We start from the raw sequence: 14846 nt of genomic DNA, 5'->3' as shown, positions 1-14846 counted from the left end.
CTAGTTGTCTTATATCATGTGTCTTGCTACTTGTACATTTCTGAGAAGCGAATTAATTATTGTATGCAGAATTTAAACAAGGTTGTTGGCTTTCCAGCTATCAGTCCTTTTTGTTATCTGCTGTTAATTGTTGCTTATGTTGTCCATCTTTTCAATCATGTGCCACAGCTCCAATTAACCCAGGTAATTGGCAGTTGACTGTGGAAAAGAAAAGGTGCATTCCAGAAAGTTGCATTTATTCAAATGTATATACAGGTTTAATAACTTCAGCATAGTGCTGCAAACAGTCAATATTCCTACTTCAATACCTTTTTTTTTTTTTTATAAAGTCACAAATCACAATTTCAAGAGTGTCACATTTTTGATGGGTAACTCAAAAGTCAAGTACAGGGTCACCTTTTTCATCTGATGAGCAATGATGGAACAGATCCAGGTTTGTGGTGAATTCCACACGGCTTCTTCGCACTTTGTCTTTGATCCTAACAGATATATTTTGCAGCATCCCTTATGTTTTCGCAGACATTTACAGTCACATTCATGTCTTGTTCAGTTCTGGTTGAAATTTGCTTTCGGTGTGAATATTGTCTCTAACATGTAGCCTAAAGCCTAAAGAATTTTAACATGCAAATGCATCTTCATCCCCTATTTGTAAAGCAATATTAATGGACATGTTGAAGATCATGGAACTACCTCTAAGGTAACTCAGTTTCCTGTAGCACATGGGATTTAATTTACTGCTCATGTCTCAAATACAAAGAAACAGTGGTGATTCGTACACAATCTACAAAATAATCAATTTACATTATTGTGCAGACTCACTGACATGTGATACTTGGAGTTTTACGCAAATGTTCTGGAGGGGAGAACAAACAGTCCCTATGCAAACTGGGTGCACCGATCTCACTCTATATGTATAAACATACCAAACACCTGCACACCCCTGCCAAGAGTGCCTGGCACAACCCACCCCCACTTTAATGTTCTGTCTACAGTGAAGGCCAAGAGCCTGGTACAATCCCCTCGGTTTCAACAGTGATGTTACCTTCCCTTAAGTGAACTCTACCACTAAAAATGCCAGTTTTCAGCTGGACATTTCTATAATGAGCTGTGTTGCACAACACAAGTTTCGTGTTGGAAGGCCTTTTGAAAAGCCCCCGTTATTTTCAGCTGGAGTGACAAAGATGTCTTGCTTTTCTCAACTTAAATGAGTCCACTTTTGTATTCTTGTGAAAAACAAACACCTCTATACCTCTAGCATGCAGTTTGTGAGACTGCCCGGTCTGACCAGTAAGAGTGCGATAAGGGAGGAGGTGTTTTTTAAAGGGCTGGTTATAAACACATAAATACCCCTTTTATCAAACACAGCAACATAGCAGTGTACACCGTACAATGGACTTTGTAATGGTAACGCTAGGCACCTCATTTCCAAGTGTACAGAGAACCCTGGTTTAAATTCATGTAGTTAAGAGGCATTGAATGCGTAAGCAAAAAAGAACTCACTCAATCTCAATTCTGCAGTAAATGACCTCTGCAGCCGTAACTGTTTTGCAGACAGTGTGCTGTGGTTGTTTTTTTTTTTTCTCCTGAGCTCATGGGAAGAAGTATATGTTTGGCACTTTAATCCATCTATCTTGTGGCAGACTGCAAGCCAAGTGCAATTCTGCCAATATGATGAGTATGAATCCTGATGTGCTCAGGACAAACGATGCACTCCTTGTTTTCTGTGAAGCTTCAGAGCAGTGATGCACAAAGGTACCCAGAGAGTGTGTGCCTCTAAAAATAAAACACACTGGTTTCTTACTGGCTTAGAAGTTTGATGCTGCCTGTCTGCCCGGCTGTGCAGTATGTCTGTCTCCCTACCCCTCCTTCAGGCAGAGCTGATTTTTAGACCAGGGTTCTCTGGTTTAGGCAATGAGGTGAGAGCTGGACAGGACAGTTGGGTCAGGTAACTACAGCTCACACTATGGTCTCTGAGGAGGGAGGAGTGGGCGATAGTTACATGATGGTACACTGGGTGGCGCCACAGCAGTCCTTGATGATGGCTGCTCCTGATTTGGCGATGGAGGGCTTGTTAGGGGGTGGCTCAGGGATGGCCTTCTTGGGCTTAGGCAGACCTTTAACGCAGAAGAGAATTTTGACCAAGATGGGCCATAACCATGTACAACAGAGATGTGGAGAAACCTCTTCATAGTATATATCTTATCTTTCGTTGGCAACTATGCCTCACCACAGGGGACAAATATAAATATTGGAAAACCTCACACTTCCTCTTCACAGAGTAAAGGGGCTTTAAAATTTAAGCCTAGAAAGTGGAAATGAAAGAGACTCACTCTGCGTGACTTTGGTCAGCTTCTCCAGGGGAATAAGTTTCTGTCTGAGGAAGTCTGCCATTTCCTTATCCTCCTCCTGCTCCCTGTTGGGGGAAAAGAGAGAGCAGTGAGACATGGCAGACTCCAGCCTCGGCACGACATCACCGCTCGTTATCTTAGCGCAGCGTGTAAGTGCGCACCAGCTTCATATACCTCCCACAAGAATGCAGTCAAATCAAGGTACTGTGAGTGGGTTTCAGAGACTTAATTGGGAGACTACAGGTAGGAATATCCTTTCATCCTGGGGTGGTGGCAGAGGGGGAGATGGTACATTACTGAACATGAACAACAGCTCTTCCTTTTGATGTTATGTGGTTATGCCATAAATGAATGCATCCCTGTGGTCATCAGAGTCTGTCATGGATATAAAAGATGGAGAGTGGTGGGAGGGCTTTTTGCGTGGGTTCCCTTTGTTTACTACTGAATGTCATAGTTAAGTCTTAGTAATATCTTCTCCCTCAGACAGCCAGTTACCTTAATCTCTCCACCTCTGCATCGTCCACCAGGAAATCCCTTTTCTGAACCAGTTTATGGATCTTCAGGATTAATTCTTCCTCCCTCTGTCTGTGTTTCTTGGTCTTGTCTTTCTCTGTTGGGGCGAGAGTGAGTCAATGACACACACTCACACACTCACACACAAACACACACACACACCCTAATCCATGCTGCTCCCCACAGATTTTCAGCACAGAGGAGGATTTTGATTTTGTGCACCTCTATCACTGTTTGGTAATTCTCTTTGATGTAGCGCTGTTACACAAAATGTGGGAATGTCTACAGCGACCTGTCTGAAGTCAATGCAGCTCAATTTAGAGTATAAGCTAAAATGAATTTAATCAGTTCCGGTCAAAAATGAGATCTTTGGTCCCACTGATTTGAAAAAAAAAAACTGAAAATGACTGTCCTGTAGTACTTTCAAAATGCTTCACTATAAGATTGGTTTTCATTTTGTTTTCCTGTACACAATGATTGTAGAATATGATAGTTTGTGGGAGCACGTGGTTTTTTCCTGCACACACAACCCCTGCCACCATACATTAATACAAAGGCCTTGAAGGCTCTTCTCGCTCAAATACCACTGCGTATAACATGACAAATAGTTATCAAGATGGTTTGTACTCTGCATAGTGAGGCTACAACTGGGGTATAACATAGTCAGATGACTAACTGCTCACAGCTTAAATGAGAAGAAAAATGAGAAGTGCTTGCAGCCCTCTATTACAAGTGCTGTTTTAAGAACTGCTAATAAATAGCTATACCACTGCACATCCCCATATTAATGAAGAAAGATATAAACTGAGGAAACATCATGGCCAAATATTTATTATACATTAGTTTATTTTATTTATTATTTATAAGATTATAACAGTGTGTAGGTTTCAAAAATGCCAAAAGTATAATGTTTACCATAGGAAGGTTTACCTCCCTCAAGTATGCATCATTATGTTGTTTGCACTGATGCCAGCCAACATACATTGTGGCCCCACTATGCCTGTGTATATTGAATGGTGTCCAGTATTTTCGGTACTGGCATAACAAAACACGCTGTTGTAATTGGGGTAAAATTAGGTCAAAATTGGGGTAATATTTCCTGGCAATTATGTATGAACTAATCCCTCAATACACTCTGGGTGTAATTTCCACATCATTCTTTTCATGTCATTTTCTGTATGTTAGTCTCATATTAAATTCATGAGGTAAGCGCGGTGCAATGTGCCCATAATGTGTGGAGATGTGATGTGTTATTTTTGGCCGGAGGGTTTTTCATATCCTGTGCATATAAATGCATAACAATGGCGCCAAAGAGGATTTATGAAAGGGGTATTTAGTTTGTTTTACCTCCTTGACCTTCACACAGTATGAGGGGAGGGGGACGCGTGGAGGGGAGGGGAAGGGAGAGGTTCTAAGTGGCTCTGAAATTGCACACTGGAAAACAGAAGAGCAAAATCAGCTCTTTTCCCAGAAAGAAATTACTGGAGGCCGATGTGCAATTCCCACAAGCAGGATCGTCACATGTAGCGCTCCGGCGGAGGCGCATAAATCTGCACGTCACAGCGGATCACGGAGCTGCCCGGTCAGGGATACGGGTTGGCGCGGTAGCGGGAGGGGGCTGCCGCAGCGTGGGCGGCGTGTTCAGCTCTCACGCTCCGCGTGTCAGATCGTCCTCTGTGTGCCTGAGCGCTCCTGTCATAGGCAGGGCGCAGCCACTATCACTGTCACTCACACATAAAACATCCGGCTGTAAAGAGTGCAGCGGATGAGGCGTCACTGCTGCATTCTGTGCATCTCCAGACCCGTAAAGTGCAGTGGAGCACAGTACAGGTGCTTTCTGTTAATGACATACATTCATAGTCATAAACAGAATATCACACAGAATAACACACACACACACACTTACACTAAACTATACAATACTACACTATACTATACTATACTACACTACAGTATATATGTACTATATAGTGTACAGTTATGACTCTGTCATAGTCATGTTAAAAAAGCCAGTATCAGGATGTATACGTATTGCTACTGGGATAGAATAGCATTTTTCCCAGTTGCTCTTACCAGGTACAGTCACAATTTTCCTCAGCTCCTGCTTCAAGCTCATAATGTCTTTACACAGTTGAATATCATCCATCCTGGAAAGAGAAAAACATTTGCTCAGAAGGAGACAGAGCAACAACAGACTGAGACATTACATCCTGGACTGAGTATATATAACAAAACCCAGACATTATTATAAATGGATACAGTTTGAATTTACTGATCTTCTGCTGTTATCAGAATTAGAATTCGAAACCCGAATGTTGCTGATTTTATGCTGATTGAATTTCTTTGCATGTTCATTGTAGTTTTAAAATGCAGTGTGTATTCAGATCTAGTTTTGGTTAGATTTTGTTTGCTATCGTGTTACAGTACATTGCCTTTCCAAATGGATCAACTATAAAAACACACAAATAATAATAATCATGCTCATCATGATCACCACTATCAAATTATACTAAAAGCAAAAGGCATGCTTGCTCTATGTTCAGCGATTAACTGCAGGAAAGAATGAGAAGACTAAGGGGATGCGGTGAAAGAGGGGTGGGTGAGGCAGACCCGTTTGGCGCACCCCGCCCCCAGCCCTGGTGCTGTCCCCTCCCCTGTAAATCCCATCTCTCTCTGCAGCGTGGGGAGAGAGAGAGCGCCTGTCTGTGGCGTCAGCCAGCGGGGACTTTAATCTCCACGTGATAAATCAGAGATGCCGATGACTCATCGCAGCTCTCGCTCGGGCTCTCGCTCTGGCTCTCGCTCAGCATCGCTCCGGTCCCCCGGCTGCCATCGACAGCAGACCCCAGCGCGGCGGTCTGTCCCCCCCGCGTCTGCTCGAGCGCGACTCTGAGTCAGACCGCGGCTCCGAGCCAGCGCCTCAGCGCCGCCCTGCTGGTGTGCCGTCAGGCACGGTTACACAAGGGTCTGTTGGGCCAGAACAGCTTGAGGGTCAAAAGCCCTCTAGATTTGGTCATATACCATTTTCCAAACTGCAAAAACTGGTCAGATCTTTGATTCCTTGACTCTGCCAGCCTCTCCTGATTTATCTCCGAATTACATCTCAACACAAACACCCAGCCACCAGTGAAACACACACTTCTCTAGATTGCCAATGCAGAGCCCCAAAAAATGTGGTTCTTTCCTATTGCAGGAAAGAACCTGTAATAGGATGTGGTACACAGGTTACGCTACTGTCACAGATAAAGCCATTAAAGTGCTGTGGCACTAAGTTCCAAATCAGCAAGAGACTGATGGAGCTCTCCCACCATGTGCAACCAAAGCTATTCAACCAAGAAGACTTCAAGCCCATTTATGTTACACTGATGAATTCCCACATGGACTCAATGCTAGTTCTGCCAGAACTTGCTGCTTGTTTTTTTTTGTGCATGAGAGCCAGTACAGACAGGAGGTGAGCCTTCACACAGAACATGGCCACGGTTGAGCTGCAGTCTGTTGTGGTGCTCAACAGCTTTTTGGTTAGATAAGCTTACTGACCCCAAATATCCAAGCTGGAATGAGACTCTGATTCATTTCACATGCAGTGCAGAGAGCAGTCAAATTTTGATCAGACACTCATCCAGTAACGCCCCAATCCCCTCCCCGGACCCCCCAACCCCCGGCGTGTAAACAGTGGAGGGAAGAATGGCTGCTGTGGAATTTTCGATCTTGCTATCAACAGTAAGGGGATGAGAGAGGAAGACGAGGATAGTGCTGATGTCAGCTGGCCCCTCCCTCTGCAAACCCCGCTCTCTCAGTTTAGACCTGTCAGGCTTGCCACCATACCAGCACTCTGCCATGCAAATGCAGGGAGGATGAGGGAAAGCGCAGACAGTCGCATCCATAAAGATGGCTGCAGCTATTCTCGCCTCATCATGCGTGTCTGAATAATCTGTGCTATACAGTCAAAACTGTCCACCCTTATGTACAACGCATTCCATCTGTGAAACTCTGGATGAAAACAGTTGAAAAACGGTTGAAAACAGGGTATTCATAGGTGACGTAATGAATGAATTGCTTAAATGCATGCAGTGTTCCTTACATGAAGCGGAGTTCGGACTCCCGGCGCACCAGAACCTCTCGTAGGCGCTGGATTCGTGCCATCTCCACCTCAATCTCATCTGGAGACATGGTGCCCTCTGCCATGGACACGTCAGACTGAGCTGAGGGATAGAGAGAATGAGATGATGGGGTTCAGCGTTAAGCAAGCCATTCAGCAATATCAGAGAGAGACACTTCAACTGCAGCTCCAGTCCGGAGGGTAAGACTGACTTTCAGTTGTCAACTGTCCACATGCTCATTTGTTAAACAACTCAGGGCACTGCAGATGTGGCACACTACAAGAGGATTGTGTGTGTGTGTGATTAAAGATGTGTTAAATATGATGAAATCCCTATCCAACAGAGAGTAGAGAAGCATTCAGAGGCATTACATGGGATCAGAGTCATTCCTATTTCACAGAACATCATAGAAAACCAACATCTGGTCTGTCACCACACAGACTGTGTTCCAAATCCAGTGCAAATCCTGTTCTGTCACCTGATCACCCCAACACCTGAAAACAGTCTTGAGTTCCTCTTCAGACATTTGTTTGGCATTCCTGACCAGACTTGCACACAGCTGGTGCAATCCAGGATGTCTCCTACTCATTTTAACCTTCCTTCTGCACTTCCTCACACAAGCAGGGTTGCCATTCTATTCTATTTCACCTGGCAGAGGGACTGTCTGACCCAATGGAACTCGCAGCAATAACCGACCCCATTTGCCTTGATGCAAGTAAGCGGCACACAGAGTCATATGAATCCACTCAGTGTCTTCCACCGCTGTGTAACAGGATTCTTGCAGTCATAATTCAGCCTTACCTCTCCTGTTATTCCCCTAATGGGTCTCATTAGAGCTGGTCCCCTTCGCAGCGTGTGTCTCGTTAACATGACAGCACAACCCCGCAGAATCCCAGGGGCATAGATATGAGCATATGAGAAATGTTTCTTCTCTTCCCATGGGGCCGAAAGACCAGAGAGAAAGGAACTGGAATCCTCCTCACAGTAAGCCTTTATAATGACATGCGACAAAAACACAACACGTTTCCTACCATGTGCAGTTGTTTTTCCCTGGCTGTTATTTCTGTCTTATTTTGTGCTGTGGCTTCATTTAACAAAACACCAAAGGCTGAGCTATTAATCACCGAGCACTTTCACTTAATAGAAACAAGATGCCACCCTTGCTTATTCCACGACGCTTATTCTTTCCAATTATGAAAGAGAGCTCTTCCACAAGTAGGCCTGGGGAAATTATATGAATTACTTTGCACCTTGTCACACTTGTCTGAACCTGCTGAAGTACAAGCCAAATTAGTGGTGCTTCAAATTGATTTTTTTTTGCTGTTCCACTGAACATCAATGAAAAAAGGCAGGAGCCTCAATCTTTTCTGCTGTCAAAATGCTGTTTGGTTGGCACTTTTACAGTTCTCTGGATGTGCCTGCTCACACCGGCTTCTACAATGAAATAAAAAGACACGAGGGCCCGAGAGGTTCTGCTCGGAGGTTTGGAAACACTACAGATAGTGGAAAACATGAGAGCAAAGCTGACATTGACATTGTAAATTTATGATTGCTCACAGGGTTTAGGTTTAAAGGCAGCATGAACAAGCACTTAAAGCAAAAGAGACTGGAACATTATGTAGACACAAAAAGGCAAAGCCATGTGTTATACTGAAACTTCCCAGTTAACACTAAACACACCGCTACCCTGATTTCAGTATTGATCCACTGAGCAAGCTGTAGCACATTACTTTAACATGGGTGAACACACTGTAGCACAATTCAATGAGGCTGAGCCACCTGAAAGCTCTTGTTGCTTTTCCCGTCTTCACTTCAGCATCGCTCCTTCTAAGAGCACGGTGACCCTGCCTATCCCCACAGCACTGTAACTGTATCTACCTTCTCTTTGTGCTCATGAATATTTTACAGGGTATGCCAGAGGGACCAAGACCACGCTGAACTCCTGAGCATGAGGAAATGCAGTGCTCTGACTTCTGTCCTCTCCCTTGCCGAGTGACAGATATGTGATGACGAGGTGGACTCAAACACCTCTGTAAGCCTGCTTGGCTTCGCTCTGTCCTGAAATTCCCTCGAAGTAGACCACAAATAAATTATTCTCACTTCCCTCTCCTGTGACTGTCTGAACAGACTTGATGCTGAATCTGCAGCTTTGGAGCTGCATGAATTTCAGCTATTAAACAGTAATGCAGGTGAAGGTGTCTGATCTCAAAGGTAAATATCTCCTGTGCATTAAGTTCTTAAACCACCTGCTGCCCACCTTCAGTAAATGTGTTTAAACTCAATTTAACCTTCCAAGTGACCATGCAAAGTCATACAAACTGAGGGATCATACAAAGATGGAATCGAAAGTAGCTTTTCCTCTCTGGATTGCATATTAAACTAACTCTTAAAGTATGACATCAAATGCATCTTTGAATAATCACAACAACAATCATTGTAAAAGCTCCAAATGATGACGACATGCATCTATATCAAAGACCTCAGGCTAATAAATAGATTTTGTTAATGTTCACAAATGTTAGTTTGTCGTCAGGGAGCATTATAACAAACCTTTGGCTAAAACTATGGCTTTGTCAAACAGGGCAGTAACCACAGCACCCTATTTAAGCTGTCTTGGTATAGCTGCAAGATCAGTATATCAGTATATTCAGTATATCCTACACAAATCAAGTACTCAGAAAATCCCCTATATGCATATATGTGCTGTGTGGGTGTTTCCAGATGGCCTTTTTTTCTGTTGTTGACTGAATTCTACACTGAAACAGGAATTTGAAACCTTCAGTTGACAGTTGTTTTGTGTGCTCTGAGCTGTAGACAATTAACTACTTAATCAACCAGAAGGAGGATTGCTGTGAGTATTTTGTAATCATTGTATGAAGTATTTCACTGACCCTGCTGTAGTCCTGCCCTCTCTGTGTATCTGGACTCCTGTGCCGTGAATACAACACAGGGAAGATGCTCTGCAATAACACTGAGAGTCTGTCACTGGGAAACATGCAGGAACCGAGAAACCTCTGACAGCACTGGGGCCATAGAGCAGAAAGTGTAACTGACCTTCAGCATACAGTGAATTTTTCTAATCTATCACAGCATAGCAGGGCAGCAGTGAGGATGTCAGCATTGCTTATCAATGGTGCTGAAATCCAACAATTACACTGACGTTGATCACTGAAGTTAATCTTCACCCTGGTTATCTTGAAGCAGAAAGAAATAGTACGCAAAAGAAACTGAAAAATCTCTTGCATTTCACGAACTGGTTCATACTAAGAAGTGACTAAAATTCAGTTCAGAATGCCTTATCTTCCTACTATGCTACTATATTTAGTAAAAAAGAAAATCCACTATTACTGGGAAAGGGTTGTTGTGTGATAACCCCATTTGGGTTGGGTGTTCTGGAGTCTTATTCCTCGTTCCTCGGAATAAGTGTGCGAATAAGTGTGCGAATAAGTGTGCGCTAACGCTTTTCTGATGGATGAGTTTAGAAGAGAAAATTCTACCTCTATCTGCTCATCTGGAATCCACACATGGGCCACACTACATCCGTTTGTTATTTATTTCAGTTCCTTTGTCATTTGAAACAAAAAAGCTCCCCTAAAACTGTCGGGGATATGCTTCTAAAATAGCCTGTATTGAAGCAAGATGATGAAACGGGCTCCTGCTTTTCTCGCTTTGAGGGCTTATCAGGACATGGCAGTGGTTTAACCCTTGTATCTCCCTTTGTCTTTTGTTCACAGATCTGGCAGACCCCGCTGCATACCCCCTCCCACCTCACATGGCCAGTTTCAGGGCTCTAAAGCTGAACCGAATTTCTCATCCAAATATGTTGACCTTCACTGACAAACCAGAACGTACCATGAATATTGAGTTCCTCATGAAGAATGAGCTGCTGTACTGTGGTACAATGACAGTTTAAGGGGAAAGAAAGCAGAATTTATTCGCATGCAAATCGAATATCCTGTTGCTTTTCTTTCGTCGATTTGCACTTATTTTTAGCATCTAAACAAAACAGAATAATCTTGTTTTGACCCACTGTCATCCTCAAAGGTTTGGGTGAATAATGCAATGCCAGAACTGGGACGACAGAGTAGGGTCCTGACAGGGTGTCTGAAATAAACTGCACAGCTTTCCATTGCTGGAAGGGATTGCTAAGCTATTGCACACAATCCCCACAATTTACCACTGGGAAGAGACCCATGAGGTGTACAACATTGCTTCACACATCCCAGAAAGCAGGAAGAAGAGGCTATATTGATTTTCATTCAATGAGCCATTTTGTTAGTCCTTGATGGAGTTCCATGTTCCAGGGGTGACTCTTACTGGAAGTACCAGATGTATGACAAAATGACCAGTTTACAGGAACTCACAGAGAGCATCAAATTTAGAACCGGACCCTGTAGCACTGAAAGAAGGAATTGATATCATCATTAACCAAATATTCATGGAGGAAAACCAGAGATAAGATGACAAGTCAGGATATGCGGAGCCAGACACAATCTAACTAATAAACAAATAATTTTTTCAGCACTCAGATGCATTCATTTAAACTCCAAAGCAGTCTTCATACATAGTGCATAAATTAGGAGAGAGTCTGATACAGGGGCTGTAGCTTTTACTCACCTCAAAAGGAATACATTTGTCTCTAATTTGGGAAATAACCCAAGAAAACCACATTCAGAAGAAAAACATATATGCATATTATGATTAAATACCACTATAGTAAACTGGTGGTCTTTTGGTGAGCTCAATCATTGGTGGTCTTTGCGTGAGCTCAATCATTGGTAATTTTCATTTGTCTTCATGGTATAGTATTGGTATGTATAAAGACAAAAACAAATGGAGAGAGAGGGCTCCTTGTCTGTTTGGATGTATAGAATAGAGGGGCATGGCAAGAGGATGAGGATTACCCAGAAATCGCAAAACAAAAAATGACAGAAAAATATTAGGTCAAACACACTGAGTACTTGATGAATACAAAGGAGCCTGCTAGAACATGAGATTTCTACACTGGAAAAGATTCGTGTTTGGCTAGCCTGAGCTTCAGGAAACAAAAATAAACACAAAAAGGTTTATGTAAGAAATTTGTCACCTTGTTTTTTCCATTCCCTACTCCTGAAATTTCGCACAGCTTAAACTGTTGCTCCTTCCTCCAGGCAAGAGACCTTCTAAAAGTGTCAAGAGGGGCATACCTCATCTTTGCTGTGAGAGTCCTAGACCTACACATTAATCACACTATGCCAGCGTGTTAGTCCTGTTCAATTACATCAGGAATCAAAGCCTACACAGCTTCTTGCTGCACTGGGACAGAATAGGGACAGAAAAGCTTGCTAAAAATAGTTGCTGACATTTTTATTCATACTGTTGAACTGAATTCGTCTGACCGTATTTCCCAGCCTCACATGCTCTTTCGCTCCCTGTCCACACTCAACACAATGAATGTCAGACATCATCAGTCACAGCCAATGATTACTTTGGTTCTGCATGGAACTGTAGTCACTCTATGACTTGAACTGCCTTTTTATGTATCCAAAGGTTTCAACCAGGAAAGCTGTTTCTATACATTTTTAGTACGGAAAACATAAATGCACAACTGAAATTTCACTGTGTTGTGTGAGGATATGTACAGATGTTTGCATGTCTCTACATACAGAAATCAATTTGTGGATGAACCCCGTTAGCACCCTGATACTGTATTTAATATTCCAACCCACTTCAATGTCACCCTTCATGAAAACATTTGCCATCTTCAATAGCTTTCCACATTCACTCACCCCATACTACAATTTTCTGAACTGCCTACACATCAAAAATGTGTAGAGTACAAGTTCAAAATAACAATATTTATCATCGATCAACTGACAATTTAGTTCTTCTGTCTGGTAACAGTACTGCCAGTTGCAGCTCACAGCTCATGTAGAAACTATGTATTGTCAATGGGAAAATGTGGAATGCAATCTAAAGCCAAGGGACGCTTTCCAACAATTATTTTACATTATGGTAGCTGAACAGCTTTTTTTTTTTTGCCTATTTCTATGTGGGCTCTAACAACCAGTTATTTTTTGCTGGATACAGTAGTTACCTAGTTTGACTATCAGAGATAAAGATATTGGAAAAGTAAACCCTTACAGAAAGAACTTACCTTTAAACAATGTCAAGGATGTTTTTAGTCACCCATCTAAAGACCCATACCACATTCTCAAAGAACACACATTGGCCCTGTATACAGTCAATATCATAAGCACTGATTATTTCAATTAAACAATAAAATAATGTTTGTGATTCAAAGTTATGTTTGTGAAGAAAAAAGTAACCCTTCACTTTAATTGTGAGCCAAAGTAGAACTTACAAGTAGGGAAGTACACTGCAGTTAGGTTGAAAAATTCCAGTAAATGTCCATTAAACAAAAATTATTTGGTAATTAGTTTCAACACCTAATACTCTTAATTTAGCATTGTTAGAGGGATGACAGAACAGATTTGTATTGATTTATGTATTGTCCACTGTTTGGACAGTGCAGTGGGATATTCAGCTGATGATCTTCCTGCCATCAGTCTCTTACAGTACAATATGTAACGTCTCAGCAGGTGAAAATCTGGTAAACATTTATACACCTGATGTTTTCGCCTACAGCAGGAGGCAGCAGTTGAACAAAGCGGGAAAATGCAGCTCCGGGACTGCCCGAAGCACAATACCTTGGAGTATACTGAGCAAGCAAAGACTGTTATGATATCTCCATCCTCCAATTACTTAACCGTGATGTTCGATTTCTGCAAATACTTATGGAATACTTATGGCATCGTTTATCAGTTGCTCTCCGAATAACACGCCTGAGTCAATCTGCGACAGAACTAGATCTGTTCATTGAGGTACACGCCGAATGTAAATGGCACAATCAAAATACGCTGAGTGATCGGTATAAATTAATTATATTCGACGAAACACTACATGCAAGTATATGTACGCTCAACCTGAATGATGAAAATAACGTTTCAGCTTCGTAGTTTGTTGGACTCAACCCTGACACTGTCAGAGGAGGAAATATGTATTGACAATGGGTGTTGTTTGCAACGCTATCTTTCAGAGAAAAACAGCACTGTCGCCAAAGTATTTTTATCGAAGACCAATAACAGGACATAACTCTTTCATAATGACATTATAAGCCATTTACCAAATTGCAGTGAAGGTACTTAAACAAATGATTATGAACGACGCTCACCTTTGTCCGTTTGCCACTCTGTCTCAAGCACAGCGCCGTAGCTCTTCAACGTTCGATCACAGTCCGAAATGGATTTCTTTAATTCCATAGCTTGTGCCTCTTGGTTTTTTTTTTTTTTTTACCACCGATATATCGACAATAACAGTCGGTTTGTTGCTCTCACACGTGTGTTTGTCTTTCGGGGGTTATACGTTTGTATATCGTTCAAGCCAGATTACTTTCGCCCGGTTCTCAGGTTCCACCACCCAAAGGTGTTCAGCATCTTCCTTCTCCACGAAGGGCTGGGATTTACTGAAGCACTACAGACATGTGATGCGTTGAAGGATGCAGGGAGCATGCGCACAGTGGGACGGAGCGGAGGCAAAAGGAGGAGAGGATGCGTAGCAGATTAAAACGGAGATGCCAACCTAAACTTGCAGAGTGAAATAATATAACGGACAGAAAGGTTTTTACCAAAGATGGGTTATTCAATCCATGTTGTGGGTTTCTAGTTTCTCAATATTGCTTTTTCTTTATGAAATACCACTGGTAATACATATACCACTAATAATAGAAATACTTCTGGTGGTTTTGCGAATGGGAAATTGTTATAAGGGAGCATGTGCTTACTTGATTGTGACTGTGTTTGTGGAATCGGAGTTAACTGTAAAAATAAAATATTCATACGGACGA

The 14846-nt window shown here is 42.4% G+C and overlaps 1 protein-coding gene across 1 annotated transcript; it reads right to left on the bottom strand.

Moving 5' to 3' along the window:
* Nucleotides 1-288: 288 nt before the first annotated feature.
* On the bottom strand, nt 289-14452 carry bmerb1 (bMERB domain containing 1). Its single transcript, XM_036537081.1, has 6 exons — nt 14175-14452; nt 6943-7063; nt 4935-5008; nt 2844-2958; nt 2331-2413; nt 289-2114 (listed from the first exon to the last, which is right to left on the bottom strand). The coding sequence occupies exons 1-6, from the start codon at nt 14260-14262 to the stop codon at nt 1996-1998; spliced, it is 600 nt and encodes a 199-aa protein (XP_036392974.1). The 5' UTR covers nt 14263-14452; the 3' UTR covers nt 289-1995.
* Nucleotides 14453-14846: the final 394 nt, after the last annotated feature.

This window comes from Megalops cyprinoides, chromosome 1, assembly GCF_013368585.1.
Source record: "Megalops cyprinoides isolate fMegCyp1 chromosome 1, fMegCyp1.pri, whole genome shotgun sequence".
Lineage (NCBI taxonomy): Eukaryota > Metazoa > Chordata > Actinopteri > Elopiformes > Megalopidae > Megalops > Megalops cyprinoides.
Note: the sequence above shows the minus strand (reverse complement) of the source record. Positions and strands in the feature narration are given on the sequence as shown.